Below are 22,450 nucleotides of genomic sequence, written 5' to 3'. Positions count from 1 at the left end.
TCCAGTTTTAATCATTCTTCACTTGTTACACAGCCTTGTAATTCTGGAGTTAGCGCAGTGGTGAAACAAGCCACAGTTTTGAAGGCTGGGTAGAACTTACCAAGTGGCTGGAATCCCTGCACAATGCAGGCCACAAATTCATATATAAGTTTTGATAACTTGCTTGTTAGGATGGGGTTGCTCCTGCAGTCAACTTAAACTTGAATCAGTGGAGCATGTGTCCTGATGCAGGTAAAGATTGCCTATAAAACTTGCCTCTTATAGGTGATTGTTTTAAACACAAAATACATTCTAAAATACAGTGAACTACTGAAAAGTAGTTTGAATTAGATAAAGTTGCATTTACAGAATGTGTTTAAAAGTTACTCAGTAATTTTTTCTGCTTTTCTCTGCAGTACAGCCTGTCTTCATTTCAAAGACCTAACTTTAACTTATGGTTAGTAGCTTTCCTAAAGATATGATCTTGCTTCAGATATGACAATGACCTTTTTTTCCCCTTCTTCCCTGCAACAGCAATGATGTACGCAATGGTGTCTGGAGGGAGATGTTTATCTTGCAGTTTATTCTAAGGATTGTTAGATCTGGGGATCTGGCAGGGTGTGTTGGAAACAAGATCTATATCCTATGCAGTTTTTATTGAGAATGTCCCTGTTAAACTTTCAGCGATGTCTCCTGTTCATCTAAGGCACTTATCTGATCACATGTTAATGAATCTCTTTGAGGAAAGTTGTTACCTAAATAGGTAGAACCTACTTTCTTATTCCTAGGGAAGAAAAAAAAGGATATTATATGCTTCTTAGACTCTTGTTTTACTTCTCATTAAAATTCTAGCAGTGTTAGTGTGGGACAGTGTAGAGAAGCTACCAGCAGTTTGTCGTTTATTCTTAATCAGCTCTATTCATTGGACATGACTTCATTTTGTTGAACAGCACCAGCCTGTCTGCAGTTGTTTTTCAACTGCTTTTAACCCCTCTGGAGCTGATGGTTTGTTAGTGGTACTGAGAACCTGAGAGAAGACCCTTGCAATGGAGGAGGAGTGGAGAGGTGCAGCAATAATTATAACACCAATGTTAATTCTTTCTTAGTAATGCAAGGTAGTACGTAATCCGGTTCATGGATCAGTGTGAAGTTATTTAAAATGTCAAATTAAGTAATTTGGTTGTGAGTTCATAGCTAGAGTATGAGGTTCTCAAGGCCTGCCTGTTTTTCTGTTTTCATGCCTTGCATCCTACAAATCAGCTCTGTGTGAAGGAGCAGTTTTAGGACCTAGTAAGTATTTTTTAGATCTCACATCATAAAACTTCATATGTATCTGTCTTAGGGGAGTTAAGCACATGCAAGTACCTACATGTAAGATTTTGCAGGATTGGGTTTGATCAGTTATTGAATTAACATGCCACTTACATATATTAACCGTACCTGTTTTGTGTTTCTAATCTGTACATGTTCTCCTACCAAATATACTTTTTTTGGTAAGTTGCTCAGTAGGAAAGCATGTATCACAGTTGCCTTACTAGCTAAATGCTTTTCTCTCTTTGCCTGACTGTGCTAACACTGTTGGAGCAAGAACCTGATGTTTGGAGTGTTAACTGAAAAATAATTAACGTACATGTGGTTTGAGGATTCCATAGTTTAAAAATTTAAAAACAGATCCCAAACCTCACATCAATGTAAGTGTCTGAGTATTTTTAATTAAAGTTTTAAGTACAAAAAAAAAAAAGTGCTACAACACATAACAAATAACACGCTAACTTTTTCAGTCTGGTGGACTTGAGGGAGCACATCATGTGAATTATATCAATTCAGAGAAAGCTTACATCAAGCAGCATGGAAAAATTGAGACATGGTAAATGCTACAGAGAAAACTTATTCTTTATAGCAGTGAGCCACTCTCAGAAGAGCAGTGCCCAAAGGTTGTGCACAGGTAGGTTTTCCTTCTTAGCTGCTTGCCAAGAGCAGAAGCTGGAGAAGCATTAGTAGCAATATGTCAGTACAGTGGAGTTAGGGCTCAGCACTCACAATGACCCTTTAATGAACTACTTTGCTGCCCTAAGGGTCCACATTGCAGAGTGTTCATGTGGTCTCGGATACACATGCTGCACAGCTGTTAGAGCTACTTTGACCTCCAGCAATCCTGAGTTTGCTGCCATCTTAAAAAGTTACATGTGCTTCTGGTTCAAACTATCACCTGCTCTGTTACAAATTTTCCACAGCTTTCTAGATAATTTTCTTGTGGGTAAAGGCTTTTATTTGATCCTTATGCAGGATTTCCAAGTGATACATCGTTGCTACTGCTTGATATGTGGTTGTTAGTGCTTGTGAAACACCGTATCTGTTTGGGTGCTGTAGGGTTGTTCATGTGGCCAGTTTAAATACAGGTCCCATTTTAGACCTACTAAAAGAAGCTGTCCAGCCACTGCTGTATTGAGCAGATGCATCCTTTTTTCCATGTTGGTATTCTTTGTATTACTGTGCCACTAAGACACACAGTCCCAGAGAAGATCACAAGATATGTGATATTGTGGATGGGCCTACAAAACAATTCTGGTTTGGTACAGGAATACCATGTCTTCTATGATAGTGCTTTTAATTTACTATGTATGACCTTGTTTGCTTTTTCTGAGGAATATATAACAGCTTCTACTAGAAGACAGTTGTCATCTTGCACTGTCTTGTGCTCATCTTATTTTCAGGTACCAGTACACAAGAAAATAACTTTTTTCCTTGGCAAATTCTCATGGTGATCAAATTAAACTTTCTCATCTCTTCCTTAATCAGTAGCTGTTCTAACTGGATCTATGCAGTTCATTTCTATTGAGACACTTATTTTCAGACAGGCTACCTGGATTGTGGCACTGCAGAACAAAGATTGAACATGGTTAACTCTGTGTGAGTTGGAATTCTTTTATTTTTTCTCTCAGTGAACTCGGAGATACCTGATTAGCAGAAGTAGTGATACCAATAAAAAAATCAACTTCCAGTGTTGACTTGCACTAATGTGCTTTCATTTTTCACTTTAAAATTGATTTCCATGCTTACAGAATACCCATTGCTCTGTTGAGCAAAACCATTAAACACAAGCTAGTAGCTGAAACAAAATGTGCAATGTTTCTAACTAATGGAGGGAATGAAGTAGAGTTAGCTATACAGGTACCAGCAAGTAAATTAGAGATTCCAGAAGAATGGGAAATAGGAGGAGGGGAAGTTGTTAGCTGAGTATTTTTGGGTTCCCCCACTCTACTTGCTTTTTCTGTAACGTGTGTGTACGCATTGCCTCCTTTTGAGATATGAGATGTGTAATATATTGATGGCTATCTTGTTTGCATACAACGGTGTTTGCATTTAGTAGTCATTAATCACTGTATTATAGCAGGCCCCAAGAGAACACACCAGGGTATCAATCGTCTAGTTCCAAATACTATTTCTACTAGCAGTAGCTAGAAATGCTTGTAAATGTTAAAAAATTACTTTCCTCCACAGAAAGGAACTATGCAGCCATTTAACCTCCCCACAAAATCACCAATCTGGCACAAAAAGTGGAATATGGGAGTTTGTTTTAATACGATACTGACTATAACCAAAATGGATTATGTTCATCATTAAGTAAGATCCCCTGCAGGTAAAATGGCCTCTGTTGAAAAGCATGTTCCTCAGCCTCGTTCTAAACCTACACTTGATTTTCATTTATTCTGAGAGGTCCTTTGAGAACAGACTGTGAATTCATGTACACATCTTTATTGATATTTGAAAGAGAACTTGTCAATCTTTTTGTTGTGAGATGATTTCTGGAGACAGTAAAGAAAGCAGTTGCTATGCTGTTAATTTCTGTAAACTGACATTTCAAATTAAGCCAAATTCCTTGGTTAAAAAGTGTTTTATTGCATTAATTAAAGGGCTTGGTGGAAATGCCACGTTGTTGGATACCACTTTAGGTAACAACAAATAAATAATGAAGTGAAAGAGGGAAAGCAATGGAGGAGGGGAGACTTCCTGAAAAGGGGGGGGAAGGAAGAAACACTGTTAATGCACTCTTGGGGAAAAAAGTGGGGCTTTTATGCTGTAACTATCTGCCTGTCATCCATTTCCAAATGAGCTGAGGAATTTTCTACTGTTCAGCCAACATGAAGTTAAAAGCAAAATGGCAACAAATGGAATGAAAGAAGCTGTTTTTTCAGTTCCCAGTGATAGAGAACGATCTGATAGCCTAAGTTGTAGACTAGGACTTCCATCATTCTGCACTAGTATTAGGTTTTTCTAGATACTCTATGTGCGTCAGTGCTAAATATCTCCTCTTTCCTGAGAGCATTAAATTACAGACATGGAATAGAAACATGCAAAAGTAGCACATATACATGCTTTTCCTCCATAATCCCCTGGAAGAATAGACTGACTCTTCCTGCTTTACTTGAAGAGGGAATGTGTTCCATCCAGCTTCATTTGCTCTTGAGTCCTTAAACAGAGGATGCAGGTCTTAAACTACATTTTCCTCAAAATACCATGTTAGGGAGTGATTTAAGTAGCTACCTCTCAATTACTATAGGGTAGGGTAAAATTGATTTAGTAATAATGCTTTTGCAGAACAGAACTATTTTTACCTAGAGTGCAGATATTACCACTCCTATACTTTTGTGGAGGGACAAATAATCCTCAAGCACAAGGGGAAGGAAGCCTATCTTCAGTATATTAACCTGAAGTGTGACCAAGAGAAATAAAGCAGAATCAAATGCCAGTGGTCTGAGGACAGTTCAAATAGTCAGGTTGCTCTCACAGGAACTACAGCTACCTCATCTAGTACATAGTCCTTCCTACCAATCCATTTACCGCCTCCTGCTTCGGCCTTTGTAGCATTAGAAACTCAACATTAGAGCAGCTGCTAGTTCCTCATGTTTTGGCCCTTCCCTTAGCACTAAGGCTTCTTAGTTGTCATTGCTGTGAAACCTTTGTTGTGTTACAGACTGAAGTACTACAGCAAAGAGCAAAATGACCTTAGAGAGCAAGGGTTGGTTTTGGAATCAAATTTGAGCCAAAGTGGTTTCTGCAGCAGACCTCAGCACTAAGCATTGATGATAGCAATGTACATCTATAAAGGAACTCGTCCCAAGATAAGTCACATGTTAGTGTGTTTCTGTTCAGCAATGGGATTATAATTGCCTTCTAGAAAGCAACCTGTTGTATTGGCATAATTACACTCTGATGTTAAATCAATCTGAGCTCTTTTAAATACATATTGTTTGACATGCTTGTTTAGTATTATGCCACTTGTAAAGCTGAAATAAATTGCTGCCTGTTAGTGGTCACTTATAAAGAAAACTCCAAGTAATGAATGTATTATGTAAGCAGCTTTTACATATTAATATCAGGCTCTGACCTGGAGTGTGGAAACACTAATCCGTATCTTTAGTTTTGCCTTGTAAAGTGATTCTCTGGGTAGAATCAAGCTCAAATTAAGAACCGACTTGTAACCTATGTATGATGCACTAGTTAATTTTGTATGATAAGGCTGTATGTTCTTCTGAAAAAAGTAGCCATGTCCCAAGTTTCCTGTCTTAAGCAGTGAAAGGAGAAAGGATGGTAAGTCTGCTTTCATCACTTCAGCAAGGAGCATGTTGAATGGAAACACATGAACTAACTACACCTTTCACTGCAGTGTTACTAAAAGGCAAAGTTCAGCACTGTAATTTCTGAAGCAGAAATTATTTGCACCCAGTTCGAAGAATATCTGATACTTGTTTTCCCAAATATGCTTTCCAGGGTTTCACCAGGCTGTTCATGTTCACAAGGAGTTTGCTGGTCCTAGAGTCCTCCTGGCCTGCTATAAGATAGTCAGTACCTAGGTTTTTTTTTTAAAAAAAAAAAAAAAAGAAAAACTTCAGTCAATAAATAGAAGAAAACAGAACTAAATGCAGAATTTCTCTATTTCATAAAGATCTGGCATGTAGCATCAAAGAAGTAAAGCATGATGTGAAAATGCAGAGTGAGGAACATAGAAATACAGGGACATAAAAATACAGGGATTTCTTTTTTTCCTCGCAAATGTTATTCTAGTCACAAGTATTCTGGAAGATCAAATAGTCACTGAAAGTAAAACATTTCCTGGAGGGCTTTGGTAAAACTTTGTTCTCTGATAAGAAAATGCTTTTTACTGCAGCTGTCTATTGTCTCCCTCTTTGGTGTGAGTGAATCGAAGGACTCTGCCCCAGACAGGCTGATGGGAAGTGTTGAGTAGCCATGGCTAATGTTCATAACGAATTGTCACCACTGTTTACAGGGGAAGGAAAATGCACGGTAAGCATTTTGTCCTTACCAGGATTGAGAATGGGACATGTGCATCCCCTGTTGGTCCAGGATTCTGGGTAAATGCTTCTGTTGCTCCGAGCAATTTTCACTTTGCCTGATTTCAGGACCTTCTTCACTTTCACGACAACTTCTGCATGGGTCCCTTTGTCATGAGCTGATAGGATTCTTGCTTTTATCACTGCCAGAAAGCACATCAAGATAGAGAACAACAACAAATTTCTAGATTAATTTTGTGTTATACTGCTAAAAGGTAGAATTTTAACACCTTGAAAGAAGACATGAAAAAACACTGAGTTGTACAGAAAGTGCATTCCAATGCTTGTCCATTTCAGTCATGGTTCTTCTAAAATTTGGAGAAGAAAACCTACATTTTTCAATGGAAGTAGCTAACTGATCCTTTCACCATGTTATTTAGCAACTACTTTTTAACTGGCTGATGTCAAATGCTTGGAAATTGTAGGAAAGCACATGTATGTGTATACATATGTATACACATCCAAGAAGGGTGGAAAAAACGGATCAGCAGCTAACAGTCTGATTTTAAGTGCACTTATTCTAGGCTTTATATTTTGCAGTTTGAAAACTTGTGTTGAACTTTAACACTGGCCTCTCAAAAATTTTGTCATGTGGGAAGGGACTGTCTGCTCTACAGGAAGGAAGTCAAGAAGTTTCCTGTCTGTGAGAGATGAAAAACCAGGCCTGTGAGAAACTAAAAAAAAAGCAGCCTGAGAAAGCAAAAGTTAAAGCTGGTAGAAGAAATGCCTCAAACACTTGCAAGACAAAACTATGAGGCGCATGGTATAGAGGTCAAAGCTGATAAGGCTGCCCCAATAACACAAGATGCATCCAGAGGAGGGAGTCCTGTGGAGACAGAACAGCCCTGCTCTGGTGCACCTGGGCACATTTCAAGAGCCATCTGTCCAGTGAATGACCTTTGCTTCATTATCCATGAAATGCATATTAAAGTTAACACCCCTCCATATGCTAATGAAGGCTGACATGATCATGCTAATTACATCATCCCATGAAACACCTTACCCCTCCCTGGACATGGGATACGTAGCTATGTGGGTCAACCTAGGGGATGGACCCAAGGGAAGTGGGTATAAATCAAGAGGGGGGGAAGAAAAGGGGGGTGGGGGGGCCTGGAGAGTGCAGTGAAGCAAAGAAGACGGATGCAAGTGAAGACAACGGCTGCCTCCTGGAACCCTCGCTGGTGGGGTCAGTGCAGAAACCCAGACCCGTGATTTGTTTTTCCCCATCCCCTCTATCTCCCTCTTTTCCCTTTCCCATTAAGAAATGCAGGGCATATTATATTGCTAACCACAACTTGCTATATACTTAAGCCAATTATCGTGTGTTCAATTAGTACATTGTGGGTAGTTAATAAATGTTTGGACTTGGAGACTTGTCTGCTCCATTGGGGATTTGCGAATCTGAGTCACTTGTCTCCCTCGTCTGAGCGGGACGTGACACCGTCAGACTGCAGGCATGTCACATGGCTAAAATTCCATGATTGCACAAATAACCAGAAAAGGCATTTTTGTTTTGTGGCCCAACATCTGGTTGCCATGATAAATTTCAGTTCCTTTAATTTAATGGGATCCCATAACTTTTTGGCAGGGTAGTCTCATCTAGATCAGCCCCACAAGCAGGCTTTGTCGTGTCGTGACACAAACACATCAAACCTTTGGATCCCAGAGCTTTCCTTTCTTGCTTCATGGGATGGTGTGGACCAAGTGTTCATAAATGACAGTATTAAATACCTTCTTGGTAAACGAGCATGGCCATCTGAACTTGCATAATGAGTGCAAAACCAGTGGCAGTTTAGATGCAAGGCTTTTATCATTTATTCTTGATGTAGAGGCCAACCATTCCCCTGAGTTATAATTCTAGCACTCTTTATGCTGTAAAGGAGGAAGCTGACTGGTTGGAGAGGAGACACCATGGAACCTTGCATGAGAAATGCTATTCAGTTCTGATCAGGAGTTGGACACATCACTAGACAAAAAAGGCAGAAGAAATCCTACCTCTTATTTCATGACTTAGCTGGTCCTGTCATTTTTCATAGCTATCAGCTAATAACATGAATAGAGAGAACACTGTGAAATTATCGTACCTTGAGGGCATTTTACCCACTTACCGTAAGCATATTTCATTTGGCAGAAGTCAGCGACGCTTCCAAGCACCTTTTCTTTGCACACACACTTTTCTAGCAGGGCAACCGCAGAAAGCAAAGGGTTGGAGAAGAGCCAGGACACGAAGCAAATGGGAAAAAAAGCAGCAGCAAATGATACTTGGTTATAAAGTTATAGATATATAACTCCCATCATTTGGTAGACCTTAAAAAGTAAGTTTGAGAGTGAGCTCAGTTATTTACACATCTGTTTCTTGTTACATGATACAATAATTGTTTTGAAATCTGATCGGTACTGTCAAGTAAAATGCAGCCCTCATGGGGTCTATTGTACAGTTAATATACTGATACTAATAAAGAGATTTGTAAGAATAAGATCCAGGTGTAAATCATGTAAGTAATAATACCCTTGTTCTATCCCATAAGCTAAGAAATGCTGATCCTTGCTGGTATTAGGGTAATAGCCCTCTCAGGAAAGTCAAGCTATGCAATAGGTGGCAGTGTTACCTCTGGGTCTTACAAAGCCACCGATGCTGCTCAGTGCTGACCTTCCTGCACGGCGTGCAAAACTGAGAACTAGTTCAGTATTCAAGGCTCCATCTCATTCTATAAGCCTCCTTTGTACCTTTAGCTGGATACAGTATGCCTGACTTTCTCTCCTGAGCTGCTGTGCCACAAAGAATATCTTACCCTTAAAATCATTTGCATTCCACCCTAGAGGTGGTGCGTTTCAGTGACGGCTGACGTGATCTTTTTACAAATAGCATTTGAAGTTCTGAACAGCAACTGAACGCCTGAGCAGGAGCTGTGTAAAATCATAAACATTATGACTGTAATTACAACATCAAAAGGAGAGTATTTTTTCCACGCAGTCTTATTCATGACTTACCCATTTCCCAAACCGAAGTTGGACAGTACAGGTGGTTTGGAAAATAGCAATGTAAGTGTAATGATAACCTATATAGTTCAGATTAGCAGATGTTGCCAGCAGATGGGGCCAGGCAAACTAGAGTTGAGCGGGGGAATTTACGTCTGGGTGGAGAGAAGAAAGAACTGGCACCGAATGAAATTACTAAATGTTCCCAGACTCTGGGCTGTACCTGGGTGCCTCAGGGCAGAAAATCCCTGCTCGTGGTCATTCCACTTCCACTCCTCTTCGCTCTCGTTGCTTGGCATTTGCACAGGGTCAGGGATTCGTCCCCCAATGGGGATGTTAAAGAACGGCTCATTGTCATAGCTGAAGGGACACGTAAAACAGAAGACTTGGTTAGGACACGAGATGGGTGGGAAGCAGGTGTTTATAGCACGTGTCTGTACCCACAGATGAGCTTGCTTTCTTCGGGTTGGGAGTGCAAATGAGAGCATAACTTCATGCCATAGGGAGAGATCACAAGATCTAGGCTTTTATTTAGGCCTTACTACTGCTGACCTGGCATTTTTAAAGTAACTATGTATCGGGCCTTTTTTGCTCTTACTTATTTGTTTTTATTGAAATAAGTAACTCAAAGTTAGTGACTACTTGTTGATGTCACTAGGAACTGAGGACAGCTGCAGAACCCATAAAACTGCAGTCACTCAGCACATCGTAGGATTTCTGCACTGATTAATGCATGTTTGGGGTACAGATGCCTGTCCTCTGAGAGCAAGAGGGAGACCTTGTAATTCATTCTACCCTGGGCATAGATGAAAAGCAAGCTCTCCAGACTCCTCCATCTATTTCCAAGGCAAACAGGTGTACTCTATACATATTTCCATGGGGTTGTAGGGTTGCCTATTATTACTGCAAAAGGTCACCATTGCAAGATTGCCTTGGATAATACAATGGACTTCAGAGCATGCCAGCCACTGAATGGAATCTAAGAAACTTTTTATGATTTACAGCCACCTGTTCAAACGATTGCGCACCCTCCAGCGTCCTCCAGTTACTTTCAGTGCTGCAATATATCAGTTAATCTTTGTTTCATTTCACAGAATCCCATCTCAAAATGAACCCAAAGGAGGGCTTCTTTACCCATTGAAACAGTTTCCAGTATGCTGGTCGCAGTCTCTGGCACAGTCACAAGGGCGACAGCCATTTTCTCCAAAGCCCCAGTAGCCCATGAGACATCTATCGCAGTTGGGGCCCGCCACACCTGGCTTGCAGTAGCAGAATCCCGTCTTGGGGTGGCATCGCCAGCTTCTGCTGAAAGTTGCGTTGGCTGAACCCATTGGCTGGCAGGCGCAAGCTATGGAGATACGGTAAGAGGTGACTGAGATTATGTGCCATGGGGTCATCTGGTTAAGTGACATTTTTGCAAGCCTGATAAACTCACGCCCTCTTCCTTACGCTCAGTAGATTTAAGTCGGAACCAGTAAACATGGTGTTGTCAGCCTACATTTGCAATATTATTTTTGTTTCTTTTTAACTCATTACACACAGCAAACCAAGTACAACTGGGACCCATTTTTGTGTGAAAGTCAGTTCTTCCCTACCACACAAATCTTGACCATACAGGGTTTTGAAGCGGTGACAGGAAGCCTCCACTGTGTCTTGATTTTTAAGGGATGATTCACTTTTAAATGTTTTGCAAAAAAATTTACTAGCATGGACAAGGTAGAAAATGAAAGCTATTGTCTACACTGTCTTTCCTGTGAACACAGAGATCACAAAACTACTGGTTCCTCTGGGGTTAGATACAGCTTATACAGGTGGTTCAGGTGACCTGAAACATTTTTTCGATTTCTGCCTCCAAGGAGTCCACAAATTTCCTTTAGTAGAAGTTCTAAGTGACATATCTCACCATGAAGTACTGCACGTGTGTAAGGAAGCTGATGAAATTTTTTGTACAGATACATGAGCAGATTTGTTATAAGGAAGGTGGACAGAATGAGAGAAAATCTCTAAATTCATTAGACATATTTTACATGTAGATGGAGATGAGCAAACAGGAGGAAGAAAACCCAGATCTTTTTAATGCTATTGCCAGTTTGACACCAGCCTGGCAACTCAAGGCAACGTGGCACTAAAACAGGCAATTAGAGCTCCTGTGGGCAACTCTGCCTTCACAGGCAATGAATTGTCATAATCCCACGCCACCAATATGTTCCCAGTGTGGCAGTATCAGGGAGTGGGGTGGAAAGGGATACATAGATAGTGGTGCAAAGCCAACACAGTTGACTCCATCAGGGCAGAGATTAGATGAGATGGTCAAGCCTTGTGCCAACAGCTCTGTAAAGGTAAAATACAATCAATAAACATACCCACTTCTGATACTCAAGCAAGTATGGTTAAAATGAGAACTGAGCTGAACTCCAGGCCTTCATATTTCAGCTCTTTTTTGTATTAACAAAGCAGCATGCCCTGGCTTTTACTTGTAGCAGAGACCAAAAAGGAAATGCATCACTACTTCATCCATCTGGAAGAGAGTAGGTCTAAAAATCTTGTGGCTAAGACCTGCTTTAACAGAGATTTTCCGTTAAATGTTGAACACCCAAGGTGTTTAGATAGCTTGGATCGGGGGCCAGCCTTTTGGATGCGTATCTGAACCAGACATGATCTCCAGAGCTTTTGAAGTTTGCCCATCATTGCTTCTAATCAAACTATTTTTCTTCATGGGCTCATGGATAAGATACCAAATGAACACTCTGATTCCACACATCATTTTCCAAGGGGAAGGGCAAAGTATATGGCTATGAAAAGTGTTAAGTGTAGCAGGGACAGAATCACTTTTCATCTGCAACCTCATATTTGATGGTCAAGAAAAGAAGATGTCTTCTGAAAATAGCACAAGAAAAAGGCTGAGCAATTTTGTTTAAAGGGCATTTCTCTTACGATCTGCTTACTACGTAGTTATTTTTTTTCTCCATGCCCTATGTTCTTTATGCCAATATTTTTAATAATATTATTACACTCTGCTGTAGACGGATCTCCGTCCGTTGTTTTCAAGGGACACTAGCACAATAGCCTAAGGACAGAAAATAAGCGTGCTGTCATGGGCAATGTACTCAACACAATGAGCTGGTTGGCGGATGGCAGCAGGCTCGCCTGTTTGCCACAAAGCAGTCTTGACTTTGGGAGCAAACCCAGGGATTTTGCTGTCAGTTCTGGAGAGCAGGTGTAACAATGAAGTGCTCATTAGCACTGACAGTTTCAAAGGCAAGTTCTGATTTGTTGCTGCTCAGCTTGAATTATTTTCGCCCAGATTTTTGCAGGGCTGACTACATCACCCTAAAAGAGGAGACACTTAGTTCTACCTGTCAGTGAAAAAAATGGATGTAATAGATTTGGGGATCAGGATGGGAAACACACGCTTCCTTTACTGCAGACAGGTCTGAGCCATAAGAACTAAGAGGTTGCCAACATCTGGTTTGGCTTGAATCCAGGTTTCTGATTTCACTGTAATATCTCCATATGTAGGATCTACCTGTGGAGTTTTCACCTTAAATTTCTTATATTTCTGCAACATCTGGGTCCATCTTTATTCCCATTTTATTTCTGGTTTTCAGGTTTCATCAGTTAGGGTCACATAACAGATGGGCAAATCATTAGCATCATTAGACTACCTATCACCAACTGAGACTAGATCCTGATTCAGGAAGATGAGACCTTCTCCCATCCTATCCCTAAGGGAAAGTATTACAGGACAATGACTGACAGCATTGGCAGAAGCTGAGGAGGAGGTAGGAAAAAAGTGCCTTTTTTTTTTTTTTTCTCTCCTCATTTTGGGGCTACAGTTCAGTAAAACTAATGTTCTCAAATGAGCTGTGGGACACATTCCCCAGTTAGAAACTGGGGCAGCTTCTGGTGGATCAGAAAGTAAGCTGAATCAATAAATGTACAACACTTTCAGATGAGTTATACAAGTGGCTTGCGAACGCTTTACTCAGTCTGTGTTTGTTTAGCATTTCAGCTTGGGTGTGTACATTGTCTGGCTTCCAGAGTATTACGGCCAAAATCCCAGTTGCGCATCTAAGGTAACTCCCAAAATAAGAGCCCACATGTCACATGCTGAAAGGGCAGCTGTTGATGGCTGGGTTTTATCTGTTTAATAGTACCCCAGATTTGCAGATAAACCTCATAATTAAAGAAACATAAAAGCAAGTTTCTAAAACCTCACCCTTTTACATTTCCCAATATTTGACAACACAGCATCTTTCCCTGCTGATTTTTGCTTCTTTTCTCTTGGCAAACCCTAGTTTTCTCTCTATCCGCCTCCCTGTCTAACAAAACACCAGCCGACATGACAATGGCCTTGTTTGTCAAAGGCATCATCAATTATGTTAGGGACGGTGTGCAGACAGTTTTGGCTCAGAGATGGCTGGTTTATTTGGGTTCTCCCCTTGAAAGCAGTGTAATGAAAAATTTCATTATTGTACTTTAGAACTGGCTATCAGTCATGAAACATCACAAAGCATCCTCTTGCCTTTTAGTCTCACTCCTATACTAAGTTTGTTTTGTCAGAACCTACTGTAAAAAGGAGGAGACAAAGAATAATGATAAATGAATAATTCATACAGCAGTCTCCACTCAAGTCCTCAATAAATCTGTCTGCCCTCAGCACAGCTGTCTTTCCCATGTAATTAGACACAGTTGTAAAATACAGTATTGGTTGTAACAGTACAGTCCCAACTTACAGGAAAATAGCAAGTGCTCCAAGTAATTCAGTGGACTTTGACAGATCTTGCCTTAAACTTCTGTCTAATAATACTGCATAAGATACAGCTATGAGAACTCTGGCTATTTGATGAAAACCGGGCAAAACGAAAAAAATCAAACAAAGCCTTTTGAATCTGAAATATATACATGTGCATCTTTGGAGCATATGACTGAATCAGGGCGATTTTTGAAGCATGTCAGATGTGGGGATTGACTCAGCCGATGATGTTTCTTAAATGAAGGAAATAAGATAGACAGCTGTGTGTGTGGTCAGGGCTGATTAAGACAGACTTTGAACCAAGATGTGATCAGGCCTTTGTGATATTACAATTAAAAGTTCACTCCCTCTGCTCGAAAGTAAAAGGACGAGAAGCAGAGCTTTTCAGAGTGTGTGTTTGTGCATGTGCATCTGGGCACATTTTAATTTTTAACCCTTCTGCTTAGAGTAAAAAAAGCTTGTTTTCCTGGAGACCCATTTAAATGGCTCTACATGCCTGCATTGTTTTTTAAGCTAAGCAAAGGGTGAGTACAAAAGAGGGTGCCATTTCAGAAGGATCCCTTAAGCCTTCAAATAAGCCACAGGAAAGAGCCAAGGATACGGCAGCTTTTCTAACCATTGGTTAGGAAACGATTAGGCTTCCGAGTCAAAGCTCCCATACAAGTCTATATCCAAACTACTTAATCCTGTGTTGTCACCCCCAGTAACAGGCAGGTGTGTGCCTCGCTCTTTTCATGCCTTCCTTTTTATTTTTAATATAGATCTAAGTTGTGTCAAAACAAGGCTCTGCACACAACCTGGCTCTCATTCATCCCCAGCTGCTAGGAACAGGAGAAGCAAAGGGATCAGAGGCAGCTACCTCTGCAGACAAAAAGAAATAGCAGATTCACACTTACATGTCAAATTTCAACAGATTTTTTTTGTTTTTTTCCAAGGGAATGTCTTTGCAGGCTCACATTGGAGGGTCAGCAAAGGGTGGTTTGGATAGTGCCAGGACATCCAATTGTTATACAACTCTTTTTTCCTAGCAGTGATTAAGAGAGAATGCTGTTCATTATTATGACTAATGCTTAAAGACTCTTTCTGGGCCTGGGCAGTGTCCTGTTAACTTTCTGGGAGCCTGAGGGGGATGTCACAGCTGAACATAGACTTTGCTCTGGATGGCAGAGCACTCTTCAAGCGTGCTTTCTCAAAGGGATTAGCACAGCATTTCATTCAGCTTTTTCATCAGATTTCCTTTCCCAGCTCAGTATCTACTGTACACAAGGGTCGAGTTTTGATCTCCCATTGAGGTTTTTTTTCCTCTTGAGTTCAAATGGGAAGCTGAGGACCAGGTTGCTCTCACCAAAATCATCCATTTGCAGTTTATTACTGCTTTTCAGCACTTGCCCAGTGGGTGGGTTTTTCATTTGGTGGTGTTAGTCTGGCACTGTTTTCTCAAAGTGAGATGATGCCTTGGAATTGGTACATTTAAATCCTCACAAACATGCTAATCCAGAAGTGGCAGCTCTTCAATTTATGATCAGCAGGCTGAGGTATGAGAGAAATGTACCTGGTGGTCTAGTGTCTTACATATTAGTAACGCTCAAAACAGTAACTGTTTTTTTACTGAGTAACCAGGGTTGGTTTTAGGGTCACACAACCTGAACAATTTACACCAGATTAGATTTAACAGCAGTGCAAGTTTTGCAACCTAAAGGATGGAGAAGAGGGTCTCTATCTTGCATCCTGCAAGAGGCTTTTCAGTTTAATATCAGCTCGAGGCATAAGGAGCTGATGACAGTTCTGCAGACAAAATCTTCCTCTGTCAAACTGAGTCTGTTCTAACCAAAACAGCTCTGCTTGTCTGCACTGGTGTTTCTGGTTTTGCTGTCACTGATAATAACCAGGGTAGTGAAACGCTCCCCTGGAAATTCTCAGAGGTACAGCACAGATGAAGTGCACACTTACACACTGCCTGCAGACCACATGGGGAAGTGTTCTGGGATCAGTTCTTTCATCATACAAAACACTACCCTATGAAGGTAATTTGTCAAATGTCATTGTGGGAATTCTCCTCCTCACCTTAAATAAAAGCACAGATTAACCACCCCACTCCCAGGTTTCTCTTAACTGTGAAAGATCCCACTGACCTGAATCATGCACAGATAGGGTCAAGCCTACCTATATGCAGTAATGCTGGGTTAAACCCATTAGATTAATCTCAACCAACAGAAACTCTGGTGCAGTCTAGCGATCCAGAACACCTCTTAAGTCAAGGAAGAGATATAGATATCCTCCAGAGGGCAATTCAGCTCATCTGTGCTGGGCATCTACATTAGACTGCATTAAATCATTCCCTAGAGGTCCCACTGTTTCTCCACTGACTACAGGGAGTCTAGACAGGCAACTTTCAGGTGGCTAAAGTGGGATGGCAGCTATCTAGGCCTGAGTGTGCAAGTCAGAGTGGAAACAATTCCATGTGGGGGCCTTCTGCTGGCAGCAGCATGTTCCCAGGTGAAAAGAACATCATTGTGCTGGAGTGGCACGATAGGAATAAAGCTCTTTCACCGTAAATTCCTGAGCAGTTTTTCTTTTGCTATGCAAAGTATTGGCAGGAGGTACTGAGAGGCCTGTAACCAGACCAGACAAAAGACACAGAGGTAGAGTCAAGGTCTAATTTCATCCAGGCAGACTGTTCTAGGGTTTCCACACAGATAGGCTGTATTTTCAAACAATGTTTTTTCCTCTTCACTGCTCTCTAGTGCTCCTTGACTTTAGCGGTTATCTAAAATTACACATGATGTTGGTTACTACACCATCACCCTGCTGTTAGATACAAGAGTTCATACACAGATTCTTTCAGGTCCTATGAGATTGAAAATTAATATTCTGGCATAACAATTTATTCTCATTAAAGTATTTCCCTGTAGCAAATCTGCTTAGAGTAGAAACAAGACTAGAAAGGGGCAAATGTAGAACACTATGGAATACAGGGTGAGGTAGATAAGCTCACCCCCAGCCTTGTCTGCTGATCAGTGTTCTGTGATGAACGTTGTGAAATCAAGAAGAAGAGGTTGTGTGGAAGCAGTCTGCACTGGCACGAAGATCCAGTGGAAAGAATACCAAAGAGCAGAAGTATAGGGTGTGTCATGCACAGAAAGTTTAAGCACTATCACAGGCCATGCAGTCCTAGGGAGAAGAGTGTTTGTAACAAGAGTGTTTGAAGAGAGACCTTGATGAAGAACATCAAAGAGTCAGGAAAGCTTCAAAAGCACAGGATGCCAGTGGGCATGAGTATAGATGACAGAGGATGAAGTTCTCTGTGCTGGCAACTGATGTCGGAGCTATGGGGAGGGAAAACTATCCAAAGGGAGAAATTAAATTATGTAGCAACCTCCCAAGTAGATGCCAGATGGAATCAGATGTGTGAAGCCTGGCAGAATACTCAGGAAATGTTTACCCTATAAGTAAGGAAGATTTGTGCTATGTTCCAGACTGGCTGGGTGCAAACTACCTTGATCCAGAGGTTGTACACAGAGGGTGTACAACCATTAGTGCCTCAATGCCCCAGTTACTTCCTAACACATCCTGCTGAAGTGCTAATGAGGCAATTAATTTGGGCAGAGCACCCCATAATACAGCTGTAGAATCCAGAGATAAATCTGAGTAAGCTCTGATCTGTGTGTTCCCAAGTGGATATGCAGCTCCTGCAGCCATTATTATATATATTTATGTGCACAGATGTTGCACAATCAAATGGAATTTAACAATAGCCTACTCATAGGCACACAGTCTTGAGAGATGCAGAAAAAACCCCAGCTAAATAAAATGTACCTCAAGAAAAAAGGTACCATAGTATTTCGAATGCAAGCACAAGAAGAATGTAGCTTTCCCCAGTATGCGATGCATTTGGAGAACTCTAGCAGTTATCACCAAAAAAAAAAAGTGTGATACCAGGAGGAGAATTAGACACAGAAAATCAGGAATATGACCTTTTATCAGAAAACTCTAATTTAGGAACAGAATACAAAGAAAGGGTAGTAATATTCATGAGTTACTTCTACAGGAGTTATTGATTCTATAGGAGTTATCGATTCTATAGGAGTAATCAAGTTCTTTCTTTTAATCATTCTTTTAATGATTTTTTTTTCCCCGTTACGTAACAGTAGTCACTTACGTTTGCAGACCTCTGTAGAAGACATGGGTTTCCCTCTGTCTCGGTAGTACCCTGGTTTGCACCGTTGACACCGATGTCCCTCTGTGTTGTGTTTGCAGTTGTCACAGACCCCCCCGCTGCGCTTTCCCGATGCCAGCCAGACACTCAGGTCAAAATGGCAGCTGTCAGCATGGTTGTGGCAGCGACACTCTGGTGGGAAACAGAATATATTTCAGGCTTATACAGTAAACAAAAATACTATTCTAATGGTATCATTTTCCTACTGTAAATCGTGGAGGAAATATCTGAATGTAACACACTTCCTCTGCCTGCAATCCTTGATTTTCATAAAAACTAGAAATTGCAGCACAGGGTAAGAGTCCCAGGAGGGTCTGAGAAACTTGGGTGGTTGGGAGCTGTGTGGTATTCTTACAGTAAGACAAACCAGTCTGAACGGTATCATAAGCCCTGCACAAACCCCTGGGACACTAAAACACGTGAGGGGATGTAGCTGCATGAAGAACAGATTTCTGCCTTGTAAATGCCACTTCCCAATAGCCCAGACAGGCCAGCTGCAGTAGAACAACATGCAGACTGAAGTTTTCCATCAGTGACCACCAACTTATCCCCAGTTTCTGTAATGGTACCATTAGTGTAAATTGACAGAAGTCTTTGTTAGGGAACTTTGCCTGCTGGCACAGTGAGCGCTCATCCTGAAAGCCTGGATTTGTAAACTCCCTCCCACTTACTTCTGCATTCATTTGGTGCCCCTGTTTTTCCATCTCCTGGCTTCCAAGGCTGATCATTGTATAGCGGTGCACATTTGTCACAGTGGTCCCCTGCTGTGTTGTGCCTACACACACACTTCCCATGGACCTGTCAGGGGAAAGAGAATACATTCAGACAGTTACAAGCAAGAATATAGTGGAGTGCCCAACAGCCTCATGAGGAGGTGGGACTTCTGCACAACTCCCACACAGCTCTCTGGCTCTTTTAAGAAACCCACAGAGCCTGGAGCTTAAATGTGTAGCTTTGTCTCTTCACACAGTCACTAACAATGTAGATTTTTCCTCTATCTTCCAGTTTAAATATAGTGGCAACAATTTCTTTTTAACTTTCCAGCTGGCTATTTTACTACCACATTGATGAGCCTCTAGAGTTGTGTCACAGTCTTAACAGAGGATGCTGGACCCTGTCTTATTTGACATTAACAGTGGTCTGGAAAGGAAAGTAAAGATAGGGCAATGAAAGCACCATGAGTTACTAAATTATGAGCAAGTAATCCTGCACCTCCTAGCACAGTGGAAATTGTAGCAAAAATATTAAACCTGGAAAAATACCAACCAGTATAACCTCAGAAATACAATCCCTATCACATTCTGTGAGAGGAAAGCCCTGGTGTTTGAAGAGACTTAGGTACGGTAAGCACTAACCTACCAATCTACATATGAATATATATATTTAAAAAATAAGTTAGCAGTAAAGGCCCAGTAAAATTCTGGTCTGTGTAACTAAGAGCACTGTAACTCCAGGTGGAGAGGAAATTGTGCCTGCAATGCTGTGTTCAGTTTTGAACATCTTATCAGATAAATGAGAAATTGGAAGATGTTCAACAAGAATGAGCAAAACCTGGCATGGCTAAAGACTGGGACTGATCTGATCTGCAAGCTCTAAGCATATAAATCCACCTAAGGTATGAAACAAAAATTTACAAAATATTTGAGAGCAAAACAAAGAAAGAAGTGCAAAAAGCTTGACTAAAACTGGCTAAATAGCAGAGGTCTCTCCGTGGCTATTTGCTTTAAAACTTAACTTGAAAAAAGAACTTGCTTCCTCTGTACTTACCTGCTTTCACTGGAAGACAATAATGATTTTGAGTCATGGAAATATTCTAATATATGTCAGTTCTGGAATCAGGTATTCACACCAGAAACCTGTCCTTAGAAACTGAGCCGGTCCAGCTTTCAAACAGAAAGTTACTATTGAAACTGGTTCTGTTCTCAAGTAATTTCACACATCAGGAATATAATAGCCAGGTCCACTGTAGACTGTCATTTGGGGCACAAGATTCTCTAATATCAAACCACACTGATGAAGTGCTTTACAAGAGGGCTTTTTATGTTATGGTTTTTGATTTTTGGGTTTTGTTTTGGTTGTTTTTTTTTTTATTTTAATTAAGAAATAGGATTCCAATATCTGTTTGCAATGCCTCAGAGAAAGGATTTCCCCAGAGTAAATATTTAGCACAGGGAGTGGGCGGAAAGGCAGGGCAGTGCTATAAGTCAGGTTTCTACACTCAAGAGAAGCTGCTAATTAGTGGTATGTATTTCACATGCAAGGAACACTTGTACTAGAGCAGGAAATGCACAGAGATCCGGGACTAGAGCCCTCTCCCTCCATGTGCTGCTGAGGATGCTAGGCTCTGTCACCACTGTCACAGCTCTGGCCCACTGCATGTTACACAAAAAGCAGAGGCTGAAATTTCATTTTGACTGGGGTGTGAATTGAATGTAATCCTTTAATCTCACCACTAATGTGAGTTATGTTTCTCCATAGTCCTTCCTGAAAGTCAGACTCTCCCTTTGCACTCCCCCCTTCCCCCATCTCACGTAGCAGGTAGCTTGGGATCAAGAGAGAGATGTTCAAAAGAGCAGTTGTGTGAACGCGTTCCCCTGCCCCCAAAACTCATCTCCCTGCAGCAATTTGCTCTCCGCTCCCCTGGTTTCTAATCCTCCCAGAGCAGATATGTCATGCAGCTAGCACAGGGGATAGGCTGCAGCTGATGCCATTGCCCCTCTATGGCCAGCTGGCAGATTTGCTGCTGCACAGAGCGGTTGGCTGCCTCCTCACGGAAGACTGAGCACAGACTTCAGGGTATGCATTTCTGTCAGAGCTCAGCACCAGCAAACCTCAGGAGAATACAGCATGTAGCACATTATGGGGTGCCTCTCCAGAGCTCCGTACAAGACAGTCATCCATGTCCAACGTGTTAGATGGGATGACAAAGTACAGAAACAAAGACAAAAATACTAATAAGCAACAGCGTTGGGCTTCTCCCTGTTTGGGTTTGGCTTTTCAGGCTTATACATCCCCCCCTGTGGACACAGTGACTGCTTTTCAGAAGCCATGGAACAGAGAAAACCACCAGGAGTGAGAAAAGATAAAAGTGAGCCTGACCCAGAACCATAGGTTTTAATGTCACCAAGCTCCAGACTATCTGAACTTCACAGCTCATTCCAAAACGGATCAGAATCAAAATCTTAGATCCTGTCATTTCACAGAAAAATGCTAGTGTATTCCAATGCAAAATTTGTAAAGTTGACCCACTGGGTTTTGGGGAGATATCTACAGAAACTGTGCATTCACTGTATATAAAAAATTATATGAAATAAATTCTGAGATGGTATAGTTGGGAGATGGCAGAATTAAACCATACAATCTTGCTTTAGCCTTGAACAACATGATCAAATATTAATTATTCCACAGGACCCTGTGCTTACAGTGCACAGCACAGATGGTGTGAACACTCATGAACAATAATTCAGAAAGCAAACAGAACAATTCAGTGAGAAAGTAGGAGTCCAGTTGTTCTTTGGAGGTAAGTAGACATGTCAGTTTGCTCATTGCCCGCTGGTTTGCTGCAAACTGTAGTTTGTGGAGGCTATCTAGGAATGGCATGTTGTGAGTAGGACAGAGGCATAAAGAAAGCTTCCTGCCTGTGATCCCTGCTATTGAACAGTTTACCAAATACATGTGGAAGGATGACTGGCTTAGACAAAAGGGTTGAAAAGCCAAGCAGCCAGCAGACAGGAGAGCCACAGAGCAGGCAGAAGTAAGCAGTGGAGCTGACATGGAGCTTTTTTTAGAAAGTGTTAGGTCTGAGGACTGACCTTTTTTGTATAGGTTTAAGAACAAGGAAAAGAGAATTGATGGGTATTGGGGCAAAGGTAAGGGATAATGGAAGAGGAAGCAAGTCTGCGAAGTGTCCCATCTTGGATGGGTATCTCATGGAAGATTTTTTCCATGGAGAGTAATCTCAGACAGCATCCAAAGGTGAAAACAGCTGTGGAGGAGAGTGCAACATGAGGTGACAATGAAGTACAGAAAGGAGTTGGATAGGAGAAGAGAACAGAGACAAACAGCTCAAGCAGAACACACACAAGAAACGTGATTCATGGATATAAGTGGCCATTGCAGAAAGACTGGTTAAAGCAGGAGAAACAGCTGTGGAAGAGGCCCATTACA

General features: G+C 41.2%; 1 protein-coding gene across 1 annotated transcript in view; it reads right to left on the bottom strand.

Moving 5' to 3' along the window:
* Window positions 1–1,727: 1,727 nt before the first annotated feature.
* LOC141964232 (netrin-4-like) overlaps window positions 1,728–22,450 on the bottom strand; it is a 54,728-nt gene continuing 34,005 nt past the window's right edge. Inside the window, exons 4-10 of the mRNA XM_074914358.1 lie at window positions 18,955–19,081; window positions 18,227–18,415; window positions 10,446–10,659; window positions 9,535–9,671; window positions 8,441–8,509; window positions 6,305–6,475; window positions 1,728–5,830 (exon numbers count right to left, since the gene is read on the bottom strand). Of these exons, the coding sequence (XP_074770459.1) occupies window positions 5,694–5,830; window positions 6,305–6,475; window positions 8,441–8,509; window positions 9,535–9,671; window positions 10,446–10,659; window positions 18,227–18,415; window positions 18,955–19,081 (1,044 nt within the window). The 3' untranslated portion in view covers window positions 1,728–5,693. The remainder of the gene's footprint in view (window positions 5,831–6,304; window positions 6,476–8,440; window positions 8,510–9,534; window positions 9,672–10,445; window positions 10,660–18,226; window positions 18,416–18,954; window positions 19,082–22,450) is intronic.

Source organism: Athene noctua, chromosome 10 (genome assembly GCF_965140245.1).
Source record: "Athene noctua chromosome 10, bAthNoc1.hap1.1, whole genome shotgun sequence".
NCBI classification, from domain to species: domain Eukaryota; kingdom Metazoa; phylum Chordata; class Aves; order Strigiformes; family Strigidae; genus Athene; species Athene noctua.
The sequence above is the reverse complement of the archived record's forward strand: the minus strand, read 5'-3'. Positions and strand labels throughout refer to the sequence as shown.